We start from the raw sequence: 20,342 nt of genomic DNA, 5'->3' as shown, positions 1-20,342 counted from the left end.
CCTCCCCCCCAAAAAAGAAAATGCTGATCTGCGGTATCAAGGCAGTGTTGGCGAGATCATGTATGCAGCATATGCACTGAAGGCTTTAGTCATGAATTGAACCGAGTGCTATAAATCTCCGGTCCATTTGGCTCGTCTCACTTTCAGGAGAACAATCATGCTATTGCCGCAGGGCCCAGCTGCACGTGGAGTGCAGATCTGGAAGCAGCCAGTGTTGCCTGCTTATTATTTAAACCGACATCAGGCTTGTTTTTCTGTAAAGGTGCTTGTAAATATTGGTAGTTGCGGCTGGCGGCATGCAGGCTTTCTGGGTTAGATTTTTTTTGTGAAAGTGTAGTTGCTTATTACGGCTTGCTTCCAAATGTTTTTAATTATTATTCAAACTATAATTAAGGAACCCCAAATTAATATTATGTACAGTATTATTTTGTTTAGCCATCACAAAGATTGGCTACTTTTTGGCAGTACATCTTTGTGATGTCACTGATCACATGACGTGTGTGTCAGGTTGATGACCAAAGGACATAAAACGGACAGACATACAGACAACGCTGTGCCTTGGAATGGAACAGTGTTCATTCCTAACATTGGTTGACATTTGACAACATAAAATCTTTATTACATCATTTTAAATGTTATTTCTATAAGAAAGCAGCTTTCTGAGTACCCTTTGTTAGTTTGTTTATTGGGTCATATTGGTGGAAAATAATTCACTATCGGCCGTCATATCGGTCATCTGATCGGTGAATTTCAATTCCCTGCTCTAATATGGGTCATATATGGGTTAGTTTCCCATATAATTTGGGCTCCATTGTCATAATAACTAAACAGACATTTTCTTAAGCATATGTTCTAATTCTCCACAACAATGCCAAAACTATAAACAAAATTATTTCTAAATTCTACTGTAATCTAATGTCCTGAGAAGGACCTACAATCTCTACCACAGTACAGTCTCTGTACCAAGAGGGAGGATTCAACCCAAAGCCAGTGTTCAAGAGGAAATCAATGGGGAGATCTGCCGTGAGGACTTTATATGAAACCCTCCCTGGTTGGCCTTGCTACTTAGCCCTGATGTCAGCACAAAGGCTTTTAAGGATTTAGCTCTAAGTACCTTCTCTGCTTCTCCCACTGCCCAGAGGAGCTAATGTAGAGAGCAGTACAAGGTGGTATCAGATCCACACTCGGCAGTTATCTCAGGTTACCGTTTAAAAGTGTACGCGTGGTCGTGTGTGGCGGTTATACTGTAGCTCTGTTGTGGTTTGCAAAGCAATGGCTGTTTTCTGTTTTTCCTTTTGTGCACAACGGGGTTGTGGTGGAAGCATGACCTAACAATAGCCATGTGTAGTGTGGGTGGCTGCTGTTTAAGAAGGGGTTATTCTTTCTCTGTGTGTGGGGTCCGAGCTACACGGCTCGGGAGGGCCTGGTTGAGCCAGACAGAGCTAATGAGATAATAGGATGTGCAACACATGAGTCATTTAACAGGAGGTTATGGAGCTGAAACCGCAATGCTGTAAGGCCTACATTTATACGTGGAGGGACAAGTAGATGCTAGTAGTCTAGTCATCCACTTCAGAGGTTCAGTCGTCACCAGGCAAAAGACCTGACCTGGCCTGACAAACATCTGCTCTCTATACTCTGACTCGCTGTCTAGCTATTGTAGGATTTTAGTTTGTTAGTTTGTCTATTTTACATGGTTCAAATAGCTAACATTTCATACAAGAAATTAGTAATATCTCCTTCAATATGACAGCTCATTGTTCATGGTTATCATTGTAAGAAACACCAACTGTATATTGGATTACAAATCACCTGCTGTTTGTCATCAAGATGTCTGAGCTGTTAATAATTGGGTTTTTCGAGACAGAGAAACAAAGAATCCAGATATGGATGGTTGTTCTAGCAGGATGCAGACACATGGACATACAGTATGTACAGTATGTAGGAGTGGAAGTCTCTCAACAACACAGACTGAAGGCGTAACCCATTATAATACTGTAGTGCTGCTACACTGTCTTATTATCTCAAAGCAATGGTCAGACGTGGCCTAGGCCCTAGACAACCAAATTCTAGTGCCCTGTGTCCTGGAGAGTGATTGTCGAAGGGGGGTTGAAATATACTGTACATGTGTGTAAACATTTTAAATTGCATTTTCTTTTAGCGTAATTTAGACTGGTGTTAAAGTTCTGCATCAAAGTGTTCCTCGTGTGGCCTATTGCCATATACATCCTGCCAACTCTACAGCAATGCGTGCAGTCTTGCATGACGCATATTATAATAATTGTGTTTGTTTATTAGTAAGAAAACGTTCATGAAACTTTTTGACTGCCCCAAATAGATGGTAAAGTTTGGGGTAAAAAAAAAAGGTCAGAGGTCACATGTAAGAGACCTATCCAATGATGTCGGTGCCGGCAGGATTTGCACCCCCACGACTGAGCTTTGGTAGAAAAATAAAGAAATGAAGCGAACTTTGGCCCACTATGAGCTATACGTTTAGGTCGTCTCCTGAAATGGCTCTTTCATAGGCCTGCTTTTATTTGGCTTTTTTTTCTTCTCCCCCTGCCCCTCCAATCTTTCATCTCTACTGAATCAGTCCAGTGTAACTGTATACTCCACCGGCCTGACTCTAGGTCTCCAACTCTCCAACTCTGAGTAGGTGGCGAGGTCTGCGTAACGGTACCCTGTCAACGCTGAGAGAAGAGTGAATAAGCACATTGTCAGCACTTAGTTGTGTCTATCTCTGTCTCTGTCTCTCTCTCATTGTGTATATGTCTGAGTTCCCCTCGCCCAGAAAGCAACACAGTCAATTATCACTGTCTTGGTTATTTCTCTTTGACACACTCTATTTTCATCCACTCTCATCATCACTCCTGCCTCCGTCTGTCTCTAGCTTAAGCTTTGTGTCCCTCTTTCTATTTCTAACCTCTCTCTCTCTCTCTCTCTGTGTGAAATACAACCCCAGGGAGAACGGTGCTGAATGGCCCCTGCCTGCATCGTAAGATCGTGGAAACCACTTGCAGCTTTAGATATTAATACAGAGCAGATTTATGGACTTAGATATGTTTTCTGTCATCACAGCTATACTGCCGTTGAAAGGGGGGAGTGGCCCAGGCCGTAGCGTAACGGTCTGGGCACCGGACTGGTAATCCAGTCGCAGTGTGCCGCGGGTTCGACTCCCGGACCCGACACGGCCTTTACTGCATGTCATCCCCCCATCTCTCTCCCGTTTCCTGTCAGCCTACTGTCTGTCCCTTCAAAAATCAATAAAAGGCGTAAGCCGCAAAAAAAAAAAAAAAGAAAGGGGGGAGTGCGGCTCATGTGTGCAGTGCACCACGCATGTGCTTGTGTGTATTGAGACAGAATGGGGGGGCCATTGTGTTGTTTAGCCTTGTTTCCAGTGTGTCCACTCCACTGTCCAGGGCCAGGCAGGGGATGTGATCTCTGTGTGAGTCTGTTGAAGTGGTGAGGGCCGGGCAGGGGATGTGATCTCTGTGTGAGTCTGTTGAAGTGGTGAGGCCGGAGGCAGGGGATGTGATCTCTGTGTGAGTCTGTTGAAGTGGTGAGGCCGGAGGCAGGGGATGTGATCTCTGTGTGAGTCCGTTGAAGTGGTGAGGCCGGACAGAGGGATGTGATCTCTGTGTGAGTCTGTTGAAGTGGTGAGGGCCGGGCAGGGGATGTGATCTCTGTGTGAGTCTTGGTTGAAGTGGTGAGGCCGGAGGCAGGGGATGTGATCTCTGTGTGAGTCTGTTGAAGTGGTGAGGCCGGACAGAGGGATGTGATCTCTGTGTGAGTCTGTTGAAGTGGTGAGGCCGGAGGCAGGGGATGTGATCTCTGTGTGAGTCTGTTGAAGTGGTGAGGCCAGAGGCAGGGGCTGTGATCTCTGTGTGAGTCTGTTGAAGTGGTGAGGCCAGAGGCAGGGGCTGTGATCTCTGTGTGAGTCTGTTGAAGTGGTGAGGGCCGGGCAGGGGATGTGATCTCTGTGTGAGTCTGTTGAAGTGGTGAGGCCGGACAGAGGGATGTGATCTCTGTGTGAGTCCGTTGAAGTGGTGAGGCCAGAGGCAGGGGATGTGATCTCTGTGTGAGTCCGTTGAAGTGGTGAGGCCGGAGGCAGGGGATGTGATCTCTGTGTGAGTCTGTTGAAGTGGTGAGGCCGGACAGAGGGATGTGATCTCTGTGTGAGTCCGTTGAAGTGGTGAGGCCAGAGGCAGGGGATGTGATCTGTGTGAGTCTGTTGAAGTGGTGAGGGCCGGACAGGGGATGTGATCTCTGTGTGAGTCTGTTGAAGTGGTGAGGCCAGAGGCAGGGGATGTGATCTCTGTGTGAGTCTGTTGAAGTGGTGAGGCCGGAGGCAGAGCGAGTGGCGCCTGGTCTGGCCGGGTTGGGGTAGATCTACTTGGTGGAGTCCACAAAGTAATCTCCCCAGCCACCCACCCCGAGTTCCTCCTCAGCCTCCAGGGATAATAATAATAATACTAATAATAAACTTTATTTATCTAGCACCTTTCATACATAAATGTAGCTCAAGGTGCTTTACAGAGCAGAAAAGATAATAAAAACAAAAGCAAAACAAAACAGCATTAAAACAGGCATGCAGTTAAAACAATAGGACAATAACGCAGTGTCAAATCAGGAGAAGGCAGTGGTACAAAGATAAGAACAGATAAAATAAGGCAACGACATTAAAAAACAGTGAGGACGTGAATAAAAAATAAAAATAATTAAAAGAAAAAGGGATATACTGCTCCATTGTCTCAGACGGTGTTAGAGACACTGCATGGCCTAGTAGTTGCCATGAGTCTGGGTTAATGTACGGAAGCAGATCACAAAAAACACAGTCAGAAAGTAGCTGGCTGTAAATGTTTCATTGCTCAGCTGTCCGCACGCGCACACACAGTGTACACTGTACACTGTGTGTGCGTGCGTGCGCGCCAGTACAGCGTACAGTACACACCCGTGTCTATACTCTCACTGGCAGACTGGAGACGTGAGGCTTATTCTTAACATTTCTCTGAATAATGCATCACCTGCAGACGGATTGCAGACAGTACACTACACACACACACGCACACACACACGCACGCACGAGCACACACACACACACACACACACACACACACACACACACACACACACACACACACACACACACACACACTACCTGCACCGCAAACAGAGTCATACATGCTTGTTATGATTTCATAAGGTTTTACTGTATTGGTAGAGGCTCATTAGACAAGCCTGCATAGAGTCTGTAATGGACCAAAACTCAACACAATACAGTGACTGTTCCAAGTGTTTCCTATAATGACAAAATACCAGCTCGGTGCTCATGTCTTTTGATTGATTGATTGAATACTATGAGGTACAATTTTATACAAAAGGATAAGCCTTTTTTGGTCCTTTATATGGCCTTTTTCCATTGGGGTCCTTTGCTGTTTTAGTCTGATCTCAAAGAACTACCTCTCCCTTTACAGCAAAACATATGAACGTAATCAACAGATATATTATCCATGCAGTTCATTTTGTGTAAAACTTTAACGTAACCATGATTAACTCTGTGCCTCTCTCTCTCTCCCTTCCTCTGTCTCTCTCCCTTCCCTTGTCTCTCTCCCTTCCTCTGTCTCTTTGTCTCTGTCTGTCCTCTTGTCTCTCTGTCCAGGCTCTAGATGTGGACCGCAGTGTTCTGTACAAGATGAAGAAGTCTGTGAAGGCCATCTACACGTCTGGTCTGGGTGAGTCCTCCTCTCGTCGCGTTCCCGTCGGTGAAGACGTTGAGCCATTCATTCAATACGTCACTAACATGGCCGGAGAGTAGACGTTGAGCCATTCATTCAATACGTCACTAACATGGCCGGAGACGTTGAGCCATTCATTCAATACGTCACTAACATGGCCGGAGACGTTGAGCCGTTAATTCAATACGTCACTAACATGGCTGGAGACGTTGAGCCATTCATTCAATACGTCACTAACATGGCTGGAGACGTTGAGCCATTCATTCAATACGTCACTAACATGGCCGTAAAATAGACGTTGAGCCGTTAATTCAATACGTCACTAACATGGCTGGAGACGTTGAGCCATTCATTCAATACGTCACTAACATGGCTGGAGACGTTGAGCCATTCATTCAATACGTCACTAACATGGCTGGAGACGTTGAGCCATTCATTCAATACGTCACTAACATGGCCGGAAAATAGACGTTGAGCCGTTAATTCAATACGTCACTAACATGGCCGGAGACGTTGAGCCATTCATTCAATACGTCACTAACATGGCTGGAGACGTTGAGCCATTCATTCAATACGTCACTAACATGGCTAGAGACGTTGAGCCATTCATTCAATACGTCACTAACATGGCCGCAAAATAGACGTTGAGCCGTTAATTCAATACGTCACTAACATGGCTGGAGACGTTGAGCCATTCATTCAATACGTCACTAACATGGCTGGAGACGTTGAGCCATTCATTCAATACGTCACTAACATGGCTGGAGACGTTGAGCCATTCATTCAATACGTCACTAACATGGCCGGAAAATAGACGTTGAGCCGTTAATTCAATACGTCACTAACATGGCCGGAGAGTAGACTTTGAGCCATTCATTCAATACGTCACTAACATGGCTGGACTTTGATGATAATAAAGCCACCCAATAGAGCCTTCACTACTGAGACTGTGACTAATTGCATAGACATTTTGTGTGTGTGCGTGCGTGTGTGTGCGTGTGTCACTGTCTGTGTGTGCGTGTATACACATGCTCATGTTTGTGTTTTCTCGCCATGCTCAATTCTAGTGTTTCCAGCCCCTTTTGTTTAGCCTGCATCACAGAATCCTGCTGTGTGTGTGTGTGTGTGTGTGTGTGTGTGTGTGTGTGCGCGTGTGCGTGTGTGTGTGCGTGTGCGCGTGCGCGAGGCACTGGGCTCAACCCTCTACACAATGTGCTGAGCATGTCTTTTCTGGGAACAGTGCAGGCTCTGTCCAGGCCAGGGGGACAGCTGTCTGATCCAGACCCCTGGAGAAACAGCTGGTGTGTGTGTGACTGTGTGTGTGTGTGTGATTTATGTGCACTACATGGCAATGGCATGCACACTATATATGTTCATCTCTCTATAGTCACATTCATATTTTCACTTCCCATTACATGGTGAGCTAATGCGTTTTCAAATATCGCGTTCCTCTCTTCCTGGTTGCAATGTGATACGTAGCCTCTCTTTCATCCTAATAAAACAAGCCATTTTGCGTGTGCCTGTGCACGTGTGCCTGTGTGCGTGTGTCTGTGCGCGTGTGCCTACTCATGTATTCATTGGCTATCAAAAGAACTGCCTTAAGTTCAAACACAAAATGACTTTGTTGAACCGCTGAGGTTAGCTGCTAGGTTGGGTTCATCTGCTTGAGAATCGCAAGTGTCCCTCACCATTTAAAACATATTTTCAGAATGGACAAACTTCCTTATCTAGGTTTAAATAGAAGGGCATCTATTTTCCGACAAGGTCCTAAACAACGCCGAACGAGATTGTATCTTGTGTTTAGAGTAGAAACGACAACAGACGACGTTCCGTCCTTGGGGACGACACTGTTAGTGCCTCACGTTGCACTTAGGGCCATTTTCTTAAAGGGAGGCTGTCGCCAGCTTTTATTAACTCTTATCTACGGCCATTTAGGAAGACTGCTACTGTTTTGAATACAATCACTAAGCTATCTGCCTTGTGTCCTTTTGGCCATACGTTTGACTATTAGTGTAGGGTAGGTCATTATGACGGAGAGACAAAGCTTGAGAGAAAGACAGAAATCATGTCACTGTGTGTGCTGTGTCCTATGATGGCTGAAACGGGTCATTATGTTGGGTTGGATGAAGAAGATCGAATCTGCCCAGTGTGCGATCTCAATGAAATGGAGAATGAGTATCATTTTGTGTTGTATTGTCCATCTTATTGGAGGGTCAGAGAAACGTTTTTATTTTATTTTATATACAACTAGTCCTTACCCGTTCTGAATATATGAACAGCAAATGATGTTCGCCAGATGGGGCAGTAGAGAGTACTCTCTACTGCTCAGGTCAATGGTTAGTTGGTTAATTTCTTTGCAGTGCTAAAAATCTAGAAGTGATAGATCACATACAGTAATATATGGTCAATTAAAGACCAAGTGACAAATAATATAATTAGAGAGCAGGGCTCGACGCTTAGCATTTTTCCAAGTGGCACGTGTGCGCCTAAGTTGAAAAATCTAGTAGCACACAAATTATTTTAGGAGCACGATGAAAAGTTATCAAATAATGTGTTTTTGAGGGGCGCTAGCCCCTCCTATATACAGCTTTAGTCCCCACACGTCTCAATATTTACCATTGACAATGAACGGAGGAATTAGGTCAAAATTCCGCTAAATTTGACATAAATTAAACATCAAAACATTAAACGACATTGACATTGAAAGGACAATTTACGTCATATGTAAACGAGCAAATCAGCTAACCAATCACAGGCAACAGGCATTCTGATTGGCCAGTATGATGATCCATGATGTATGATGATAAGAGTGCCTCTCACTTCACACAGGTGTGATTTTTCTTTAATAAAGTGATATGAGGTAGGGGCGGGCAATATGGCAAAATATTATATCACAATATATTTTCAGAAATGATCCCAATATTGATATTCATCTGGATATCATATGTCTTTATATAATCTATATAATAAATTTTTATACTGATAGACTATTAGTTTGGTATGCAGATAGATAGATAGATAGATAGATAGATAGATAATCAATTCATTTTATGAATGGATGGACAGACTATCTGGTTTTATCTTGCTGTTCTATCATGTGACATTTAGTGCAGAGGCTACTTGATGGTGAATTAGTATTGTAAGATTCTCCTTGGCTCTGACTGCTTCAGTTCAGACAGAACATCGGACATATAGGCTACACCTCGGCGTGGTGGAAGGAGGTGGTGGGGGGGATCTTTGCCTTTTTTACGTTGCTCGTTATGCAGGCCAGTGAGGCCACTGACTAGCTCTGGTCCATAGCTCTAGTCTAATGCGTTGCATTTAGAGTTATGGACCTGAGCTAGCCACTGACTAATAATATATCCAGTCAGGTCGGTCATTCGTAATATTGCGCTGCTGCGCACACGCTTTTGTAAGCGAGGTGCTAAGCAAGGGTTGTTTTGGTATATCAATCAATCCGTCCACTCCATGTGCGTGCGCACGTGCACTCTTTACGTGCGCGGCTGCACGCTGTTTCACCCACGTTTGTGTGTGCTGACGGGGAAGAGAACTGAGCAGCAACACAGGGAGGGCGGTGGGAGCAAAGGGACAGATCTTCAAATAAACGCCGCATTGAGCCTCGACATGTTGTTAGCTTGTAGCTCTGCACTTTTTGGCGAACGACACCGCCGTTCAGAAATATAAATTTAGGTATAGAACCGCAACTATAGAATGTGCACTTGTTGTAGACAGAGCCTTGTCTTTATCACGATTGAACGGTCAAATCCTATAGTCGCACCTGTGCTACAAATTAAATTTTACAACTCGCACAGTGATATTTTTTGTCGCAAATGCGAGCACCTAGTCGCACTGTCGAGCCCTGTTAGAGAGTAAAGTGTAAAAAGAAAAAAATCCAATATGCAATGATTATCCTATTCAACAGACACGGTCGAATAGGATATCGGAAAATAAACTGCACAGCTTCCATGAATCACTGCCCCTTGTGGAGGAAGCACTGTGGAAGACGGATCTGTGCTGTCTGTGTGTGAGTGAGTCTTAAGGCTCAGCTTTCATCTGCGTCAGGAACCACACTAATGGGACACGCTAATGGGACACGTTACAGGGTGCTGCTGGGTCTGACTGCCACATTACTCAAGAGATCCCACAAGACCATAAGCTGTCTGGCTCGATACTGAATACTCGATACTGTTACTCGAATATTCCTTCCTTAACCCGTTTAGACCTGGCACTACCTATACGTTGTTTTACCTTTAATGCCGGCTGCGCCCTCTGTGTCACATACACCTCTGTCTCAGCAACATATATATATATCTATTATAATATTAGAGAACTTGTACCCAACACATGGCAAGAAACCCAAAGCCACAACAGCTACATCGCTATTGCAACACCCTCAACACCATCTTACACACTACACCCCCAAACACTCACACGGCAGTGACATCACACACTTACCTTCGCAGTGTTCGGGACCTATCTCCTCCTATCGCACCCAACGCCAACACTCGACACCACCCGCCAAAAAATGATCATTGCAGTGCCACCAAAGATGCCTCCCGTCCACACTCACGGCGGCAATGCATTTGTTTACTACAAACATTATCGCCCGAAGCACCCACACCCCCGGAACACTGTTGCCCTTTCACCACGCTAAATTCGCCAGGTCTATGCAAGTGAGCACAAATTACATGTGAGAAAATTCATTCACAAGCCCACAAATGCCATTCAAATGCCATTCAACACACACTACGACTCGCTTACAATTCGCGAACCTGGCAACACTGCTCTGTCTTCTAATAGGCCCACACTAGCTCTCAGAAGTCAGAATCTGATCCTGATCTACAGGAGAAGAGAAACAAGGAAGACGAAGGAGAGGAATTGTAGCCTCACGATTTTGCTTATTCCTTCTAAATCTCTGTATTTAAACTATAACTCACTCAGCCAATCTCTTAGTTACATCAACATTGTACTTTGTCAGTAGTTTGTTTGTTCCTAAATATTACGATTACACGGATCACTTTTGCTATTTTCGCCTGCCAGCCAACTGCCGAGTACACACGCCTGCACACACACGCACACGCACGCCTGGCTTGCACACACACACACACACGCACGCCTGGAAGCCACGATCTCTCTCTCTCTCTTTTTCTTTTTTTTTTCTTTCTTTTTTTTTCTTTATTTACCCAGGGAAGTAGCTGAGCACAGGTGCTCATTTTCAGCAACGCCCTGCACATCGAAACACACACACACACACACACACACACACACACACACACACACACACACACACACACACACACACACACACACACACACACACACACACACATACATACAAAATGTCATGTCAAAGGTACATCTGGAAGCCACACCTCTGATGGGTCGGGTTTAGTCTTAAGGGGTGTGTTTTTTTCACCCACTGTGTAATACAATGAATGGACGGTAGGTGGCAGTAGTACAGAGGCCAGAGAAACTATAAGACAAACGCACATGGAATGGGAAATAGAGGTGGGGAAATGGAAATGGTAGGGTTTTTATTTTTGGGATTTGACTTTTCTACTGATGATTGTACACAACAACAACTATTGCATTGTGTGTTTGAGCTTTTTTATGTCAATCAATCAAGTCATCTCAGGTCATCTCAAGCGGCAGATGCAAAAATAGTTTTTTATATTAAAATTATATATATTTTTAGGGCCATGTCATGCGCTCTACCTGCAAACCCTTTGTGATCTATAACTTTTGGGCACCGCTTAACGTCAGATCAGGGGTTTTGTCGGCCAGCGCCAAAAATGCTCCCCGACAGCATAATCGTAGCAAATACCGGGCAGTGTGTATGAGCCATAACGTGTTGACTACACTACACTACACTAATAAGGACACATAATAATAACTAATAACCCATCCGTTACTACATGTGGAGTCAACTCCCACAATTTCCTTCTTCCTATAGTGCGCGGCAACGTAACTCTGGGATGAGCGGCCGCGAAGCGGCGGCGAAATTCTAGTATATATATATATATATATATATATATATTATTATTTTTTGTAAGAATTTGAAGGTTTTCAGAAAACCTTAGGTTAGGTTTTAGGAGGAGTTTTTTTTAGAATCGGCCTCATATGGGGTTAAGTCCTATATCCTGTATTTTGGTGTAGGACTTCACATGAGCGCCCCTCATGTGAAGTGAGGGGCGCTCATATCATCAATCATACATAATCATACATCATCATACATCACATTCCGTGCTCAATCAATCAATCAAATCATCAAAAATGTAATTCCGGCCAATCACTTTTGGCGGCGTCACTTTTCTGCCCTCACTTTTATCTTCAATATTATGTACTTTGCTCAGCCAATCAAATCATCGCTATGGGGTGATCAGCGAATCACAAGCCAATGTTTGTGTTTACACAAACCCAGAAAGCTGGGTATATGAGGCCTCAAAAATAGCCAATCTACAAGCTCACAACTATCGTACGTACGAGATAATTATTATCTTGTACGGACAAGATAATATCTTGTACGTGCGAGATAACATATATTTTGAATGCATGGCCATTCATTTATCTTTTACATATGTAAGTCTAGAATTCAACATTTACTTACGTTTAAAAGTACAAAACTATTGGCTTCAAAATGTACTTGAATTACCAAAAGTTTGTACTCTTGTGCAGAACGTCCCATTTAAAGTTTTCAAATGAATAGGCCTAATAATGTTTTCAAAATAGCAGATCTACGTACTGTACGAGCTTGCATTGTGAGCTTGTAGATTGGCTATTTTCAATTGACCGAAATGTATAGGCTATACGGGCTGAAGTGGTTAATGTATGTTTTGTAATACCGGTAATAATATCTAAAAAAGTAACTAGTAACGTTTTCAAAAATATATAGTGGAGTAAAAGTACAATATTTGGATCCGAAATGTAGTCGAGTAGAAGTACAATTACCTCACAATTGTACTTAAGTACAGTATACCCATTCTGGGCGGGAGCCGGGAACCCCTTTTGGGGTTAGCATTATGTTATGATTTAGCTATTGAAAAATAGCAGATCTACAAGCTCATAGCGCGCCACCGAGTGGCGCGCTACGAGCTTGTAGGTCTGCTATTTTTGAAAAATCGAAGAACGACTGACATAGAAACATAGCTTTTTCAGAAAACTGTCAGGATGTAGAAGACATTTTTAGAATCTGATCTCGGGTCAAAATGGGTTATTGTAAATGCACTTAGTAACTTTCTGCCACTGGCTGTCAGATGGTGGGGGGAAGGTGGTGATGAGATGCCGGTCATGCCACTGGAGAGGGTGGGACAGCTACACGGATGAAGGGAGTGAGCTACAGACACAGAATGTGATGGAGGAGAGAGATGGAGATAAGTAGGATGGGAAGAGAAGTCTGGGAGAGCTTGTCTTGTTCCAGCGTTGCTAGAATGCATAATAACAACAACCAGTGAAGGCTCTGGGGGTACATTGTGTTCTCTCTGTATACTGTACCTACACAGAACTCAATACACCTGTACAGGTTCACAGCCAAATCCAAGGTGTTCATTTGACTCTGAAATATCACACACACATTTTTAAAACACATTCTTTGTTCGTTTCACTATGAACTGAAGATGTAAACCTTAAATTAACAGTGAATTCTCTGTCTTTTGTGCTGAGCCAGACTCAATCCTCCTGGATGGTGGTGGCTGGTGAATTATGCAGTGTTCAGCAGCACAGCACACACATTTGCCATCAACACAACCCTGGATTCAGTGGTGTCTGCTCTGCTTTCTCTCTCTCTCTCTCTCTCTCTCTCTCTCACTCACTCACTCACTCACTCACTCACTCACTCACTCACTCACTCTCACACACACACAGACGCAGGACTTGAGAACACAATAAATGAGGACAGGAGCACATAGAGAGGACAGTCTACTTACTGTCTGTCCACCTGATGCCAATGTCCCATTAATCGCACCACACGTCTGTCTGTCTCTCCATCTCCACAGACAGACGTGCGCACACATACAGTACATCTTCAGACAGACAAACAGCTCTCTGGCCTCTGCTAGGGGTTATCTAACTGCTGTTATTCCAGCTTCTTCCGTCCGCCTGTCTCTATATTTGTCTCTCCCATCACACACACACACACACACACACACAGTCACACACACAGTGTAATCACCAGATAGCAGCCTGGCCTCCACTTCCTCTGTCCCACTCTATCACCATGTGTACCACTGACTGACTGGGCTTCCGTCATGTGCTTGTTAGCTTAAGGTCTATGGTTAACTCATACATATCCCAATTCAACGTCCAACTGTATTCTACAGACACTCTGTGAAGCACTGCTGCATTTATTCTCCCTTTTAACCCATTAAGGGAAATTGAGTCCCTATTCATTGCAATTGTTCATGGTCAGTCTCTCTCTCTCTCGGTCAGCCAGACACACGCACCGACGCACACACGCACACACACACACACACAGAGACACACACACACACACACACACACAGACACACACACTCTTTCTTTCTTATTTTTTGGAAGCAGAACTAAATGGTGTCATGCTCACTTGAAGAGAAGACATTCACCATCATTCATAGAACTGGAATATTGATATCCTTCCCATTTGTCACCCTATATCCTATATGAGGTCCCATTATCCCCCTGCGATAAATAAAGGCCATCTTATTTTATCTTATGTTATGCTACAGGCAGAGATATAGCTTTAATCAGAATACAACAATGTTGGCTGGATGGATGATAACCAGTCGCCAACTGTCATAGTCGAACACGTCTTCCCAACGAGAGTCAGTCAGACATACGTTCTTACTTACTGTATGGTCTACTGTATGGTTAGTCTGCCACGTTGCTGTATGAAGCCACCCAGCGTATCACACAGCCTTCTGTGGTTCAAGCCTTCAAGGCGCGCGGTGCGCTCTGGGATGTGTTGCAATATAACGAAGCAGACTTATATAAGGCATATGTGCTGTGTTTAGGTCATATTACAACCAAACACACACACACACACACACACACACACACACACACACACACACACTCGTACTCGTCACTCGTCAGCCTTGAGGGGCTGTATGGTGTTTGTTGGCTTTGAATAGCAGCGCTCGGCGCTCTCATGTGCCACTTCAAAACACAACAAAGGAGGTCCCCGCCTCGTTGGCCCGGCGCCCCAGCAGAGCCACAACTAAGCAGCCAGAGCTGATGTGTAAACAGTCGGCACCGGGTGGTGTGTGGCAAGGAACCGTCTGCTTTGGAACCGACGCTGTGTGCAGAGAAGACGATAATGTCCTTGAGCTGAGCTCTGTCCAGTCTGAAAATCATCTAAATGATGACGTAGCTTTGTGGAATCGAGTAACAAAAAGGAAATATAATCCACTTTGTTTTATTGGCGGTGGTTCAAGTGCATTCTGTCATTGTCCAGCCCCGCCCCCACCTCAGGGTTAATGAGACTCAGAGTAGATTCACTGTCCCGGTATTATTTCGTGGCATAGATCAGGTGTGTACCGCCAGAGGAGAGGAGGTGCACAGGTTGCGCCTCGGTGGATTTGAACTTTCTCCTATTTAATATGATGGATATCTCTGGGCCCAGAGCGGGGGGAGGGTGTGTGTGTGTGTGTGTGTGTGTGTGTGGACAGAGAGAGATAGAGGAGATAATAAGCTTAGTCATGGCGTAGCATCAGGTGTATTACTGTAGAAGTCTGTCTGTCTTCAGACTCCTTACATTTCTGTGCATCTCTCTCTATCTCTCTCTCTCTCTCTCTCTCTCTCTCTCTCTCTCTCTCTCTCTCTCTCTCTCTCTCTCTCTCTCTGGAAATGTTTCTTGCATGACACTTCTCTCTTGGGAAAGGCCAGCCGTCGTCATGGTAACCTTATCCCCTCGTGCTCCGTCGTGCCTCCACCCCGGGCTCTGCCGCAGCAGCCCGTTATCTGCTGCCTGGCGCAGCGTTGAGAGCATTAAAGGAAATCGGCTAGCCTAACCTATCCGTGAATTAATTGGACTCAACGCAGGACACATGTCACGCTCATGTACATCATGGCGACATGTACCTATGGCGGTGGTTCTAAAACCTTTTAATTTCAAGGTCCCCCAGTTTGGTTTGCATCATATGGATCCCGATAACCCTTGAGAATGGGTCCATTTGGTTCCATTTGTACAGTGTCAGAGTTACCGAACGACAAGGGTCCATTTTGTTCCTCACTTATCAAGCATTTCCCCGGGGACCTCCTGGAACCCCCTCTGTCCGTATACATATTTAATATTGATCATAAAGGAGCCTTGAGCAACTAATCACACACAGCCATTGGAAATGTCACAGCAGGGCTTTGAAATCATTAGTGATTCAAAGAGGAAAAAAGTCCGAATGATAATGCTGTTGCTATAGAACTGTATATTGCTTTAAACTTTTGGTCAGCAGTTTCTACGTAGTTTATAAGCTGTGTTACTGAATGCAACAACATGGAATTTCTCTTTTCGGCTGTACAAAACTGTGGTGCAGATCACCGTTTCTCAAATGTGGTCCGGACAACCCTATAGGGTTTCTTGAGGGGTTCCAGGCGGTCTCTAGCAAAATGGGAAACAGCTTAGACACCCAATTGTTTTTGGCTAAGCGAAAATAGCCGGTCTACTGTACAAAGTGTTGCGATACAACGTGTTGAGAACAACCTATGGGGGTCCCTGATACTAAATCTTTTCAAATGGGTGTCCGTGGCCAAATACATCAGTAATGAGCGTCCTTCACATGACAATATTGGAGAAGCACTGGTTTAGACAGGGTCTCAGATCTTAACCACTGGTTTAGACAGGGTCTCAGATCTTAACCACTGGTTTAGACAGGGTCTCAGAAGCACTGGTTTAGACAGGGTCTCAGAGAACCACTGGTTTAGACAGGTTCTCAGATCTTAACCACTGGTTTAGACAGGGTCTCAGAGAAGCACTGGTTTAGACAGGGTCTCAGATCTTAACCACTGGTTTAGACAGGGTCTCAGAAGCACTGGTTTAGACAGGATCTCAGAGAAGCACTGGTTTAGACAGGGTCTCAGATCTTAACCACTGGTTTAGACAGGGTCTCAGAACCACTGGTTTAGACAGGGTCTCAGATCTTAACCACTGGTTTAGACAGGGTCTCAGATCTTAACCACTGGTTTAGACAGGGTCTCAGATCCTAACCACTGGTTTAGACAGGGTCTCAGAACCACTGGTTTAGACAGGGTCTCAGATCTTAACCACTGGTTTAGACAGGGTCTCAGATCCTAACCACTGGTTTAGACAGGGTCTCAGAACCACTGGTTTAGACAGGGTCTCAGAACCACTGGTTTAGACAGGGTCTCAGATCTTAACCACTGGTTTAGACAGGGTCTCAGAACCACTGGTTTAGACAGGGTCTCAGATCTTACCCACTGGTTTAGACAGGGTCTCAGAACCACTGGTTTAGACAGGGTCTCAGAACCACTGGTTTAGACAGGGTCTCAGAGAAGCACTGGTTTAGACAGGGTCTCAGATCTTAACCACTGGTTTAGACAGGGTCTCAGAACCACTGGTTTAGACAGGGTCTCAATTCTTAACCACTGGTTTAGACAGGGTCTCAGATCTTAACCACTGGTTTAGACAGGGTCTCAGAACCACTGGTTTAGAGTCTAAACCAGTGGTTCTGAGACCCTGTCTAAACCAGTGGTTAAGATCTGAGACCCTGTCTAAACTTTAGACAGGGTCTCAGATCTTAACCACTGGTTTAGACAGGGTCTCAGATCTTGATCGCCTCAATTTCAGGAATAGGTTTTCTGCTACTTTTCACCCATCTGCGTGCTCTTCATTCCTACGCACAGTGCTGTGGGATGCAACGAAAAACAGGGCTAGAGAGATGCATTGTGGATCTTTGTACAAAGGCCCTCTTTATTATTCATGTTCAGTGACTGATTGACTTTTGACTTGACAAAAAATAGAGAGTGCAAGACCTTCATTTGATTCCCTTTGTGTTCCTGTCAAAAATTACATTGGTGTGTGTGTGTGTGTGTGTGTGCGTGTGTGTGTGTGTGTGTGTGTGCGTGCGTGCGTGTGTGTGTGCGTGCCCGTGTGTGTGTGCTTGTGTCCACATAACAGCCCATGTGGAGAACGAGGAGCAGTACACACAGGCCCTGGAGAAGTTTGGAGAGAACTGTATGTACAGAGATGACCCTGACCTGGGATCAGCCTTCCTCAAGTTCTCTGTCTTCACCAAGGAGCTCACTGCACTCTTCAAAAACCTAGTGAGTACTGTGTGTGTGTGTGTGTGTGGGTACATGTGCACATGTGTGTGCATGTGGAATCCCCCGGGACAGAGAAAGTGTTCCATCCTGTCCCTAATTGTCTCTATCCCCCCCCCCACTGGGTTTTACCATGTGTGTGCACGCACGTGCACACACACACACACACACACACACACACACACACACACACACACACACACACACACACACACACACGGCCTCCAATTGGAACCTGAAGCTCTCTGGGGGAGCTCCAGTTTTTCCATGGCTACGGACCAACGTGCCACTGCAACAACACCACATGTACAGTATGTGCTGGATCTAATTTGGCCTCTTCCGGCCCTAACCTCAAAGCCAGGTGAGGTTTGACACGTCCCCAGGGTTTTATTAGAAAAATGTGACACGGTCACGTGAGAGGCGCTTGCCTCACCGCGGGGGATTAAATGGACTCGCATAGAGATCACTGACGTGAGACTTTTGTACTTTGGTGTTTTCTCAAGACCTTCGAAACAGAAATATGAGCACGTGGGTGTGTGTGAACTGTGAAGGTGTATAATCTCCAAAATTCTGGATTATTTGTAAGGTACTTTATCAAAGTCCTTTTGGATAGTTAAACTTGGGAGAGGTTGACATTGATCCTGTAAACTAACTATCCTGTTCCTTATTTTGTAGCTGTCCCTAGACTGTAAGTGTAAAGCATTATATTTTATAGGCACCCAAATACATTTGATATATTACTCGTGTCATTTCTTTGAGTGGTGAAAGTCTCATGTCACTCGTTGGTATTAGTGACCGACCGACCGCGTCGCACGGATGTTGAGGCACTTGTGACACATTCCCCTTTCTCCCAACTCCTGTCCTTTTGACCGCACATGTGCACGCACACATGCATTGATAAAATGGATTGTGTTACAGCAACATCTGTCAACCCCGAGTTTATTTCTCCCCACAGGTTTGAATCCTCTTGACGTAACCCATGTCTCCATCTCTCTCTCTCTCTCTCTCTCTCTCTTTCCCTCTCCTTCTCTGTCCATTTCTCTGCCCCTCTCTTCCAGTTCCAGAACATGAACAACATCATCACGTTTCCCCTGGACAGCCTGTTGAAAGGTGACCTCAAGGGAGTGAAAGGGGTAAGGCAACAAAACAGGACTTCCTCTTGAGTTGTTGTAACATAAGACAAGACTAACGCCAGCACCTGAATAGGAGTGACTGTTAACACAGAGGGCTGTATTTTACTATTTTGCGTGTCTTAAGTACCAGGTCTTATTCCCTAACTTGAGTAAAGTTACCTGGAGGCGTGATCAATGCCATTTGGCTAGAAGAGCATTGATCCCGGCTCCAGGTCTTTAGTTTACTCAAGTTGGGGAATAAGACCTGGTACTTAAGACACGCAAAATACAGCCCAGAGTGGTGAATGGTTTTACGTTACACCATGTTAGAGAATAGAGGGTATGTACGCATGCTTAAAGTGAATGGCACATCGAGTGGCAAATAGAGTGGCAAAGCAACAGGCAAAGTGAGTTTAACATTGTTTAACCCATTCTGAACGGGCACCCATTTTGGTGTCAGCATCATGTTATGCTTTAGCTATTGAGTGGCGCGCGATACGAGCTTGTAGGTCTGCTATTTTTGAAAAATCGAAGAGTGACTGACATTTCTAGAATCTGATCTCAGGTCAGAATGGGTTAATCAGACCAGTGTGTGTCCAGTGGAAACCTCGTATGAATCTGATCTCAGGTCAGAATGGGTTAATGCAATCGGATAGGACTTTTCTGTTTGGATGTATGGGCTGTCAAGGCCAGAAAGTATTTTTTTGCCACTCAGTGGGCATTCCTGCATAACTTCCGGGTTTGATGATGATGTCACGCGCATACCCTCTATTGGTGAGTCGGTGACGATTGAGATAAGAACCTATCTGGGGCGTCCGGCTGGCGTAGAGGTAAAACACTCGCCCACCACCGTCGTCGTGGAGGCCCCTGTTCGAAGCCTCAGGCTTGGCCTGGAGTACAAACACCATTGGCCTGGTCCATCCCTTGTCGCTGCACTAGTCGACTGGAACTGACCTATGCTTTCTATGGCATAGGCAGGATCCACTGGGAGAAACTAGGCAGCTGCAGGACATGAGACTAATTAATTAGAGCGACAGAGAGAGAGAGAGAGAGAGAGAGGAGTGCGTGTGTGCATCAATTTAACAAAGTTGCAGACAATCAGAAATCAGCAGAGAGTGAGCGACGTTTGCGCTACTGTATGCCGAATTGTATAGTTTCATTTTCTCCCTGGAAATAAAACGTCTAGGATTCCGAGGCTACTGCACTAGTGGCTCCCACTGGTTGGTCAGGGTGCCCTTTTCCAGAGAAC

At 45.0% G+C, this 20,342-nt stretch overlaps 1 protein-coding gene across 4 annotated transcripts in view; it reads left to right on the top strand.

Annotated features, from left to right (window-relative positions):
- Positions 1 to 20,342, top strand: part of asap2a (ArfGAP with SH3 domain, ankyrin repeat and PH domain 2a) — an 81,586-nt gene that overhangs the window by 20,982 nt on the left and 40,262 nt on the right. For all 4 annotated transcript variants that reach the window (XM_083792003.1, XM_083792002.1, XM_083792001.1 and 1 more), the window contains exons 2-4: positions 5,660 to 5,732; positions 17,839 to 17,984; positions 19,040 to 19,114. In XM_083792003.1, the coding sequence (XP_083648129.1) occupies positions 5,660 to 5,732; positions 17,839 to 17,984; positions 19,040 to 19,114 (294 nt within the window). The remainder of the gene's footprint in view (positions 1 to 5,659; positions 5,733 to 17,838; positions 17,985 to 19,039; positions 19,115 to 20,342) is intronic.

This window comes from Protomyctophum parallelum (assembly GCF_964188405.1).
Source record: "Protomyctophum parallelum genome assembly, chromosome: 20".
NCBI lineage: Eukaryota > Metazoa > Chordata > Actinopteri > Myctophiformes > Myctophidae > Protomyctophum > Protomyctophum parallelum.
Note: the sequence above shows the minus strand (reverse complement) of the source record. Positions and strands in the feature narration are given on the sequence as shown.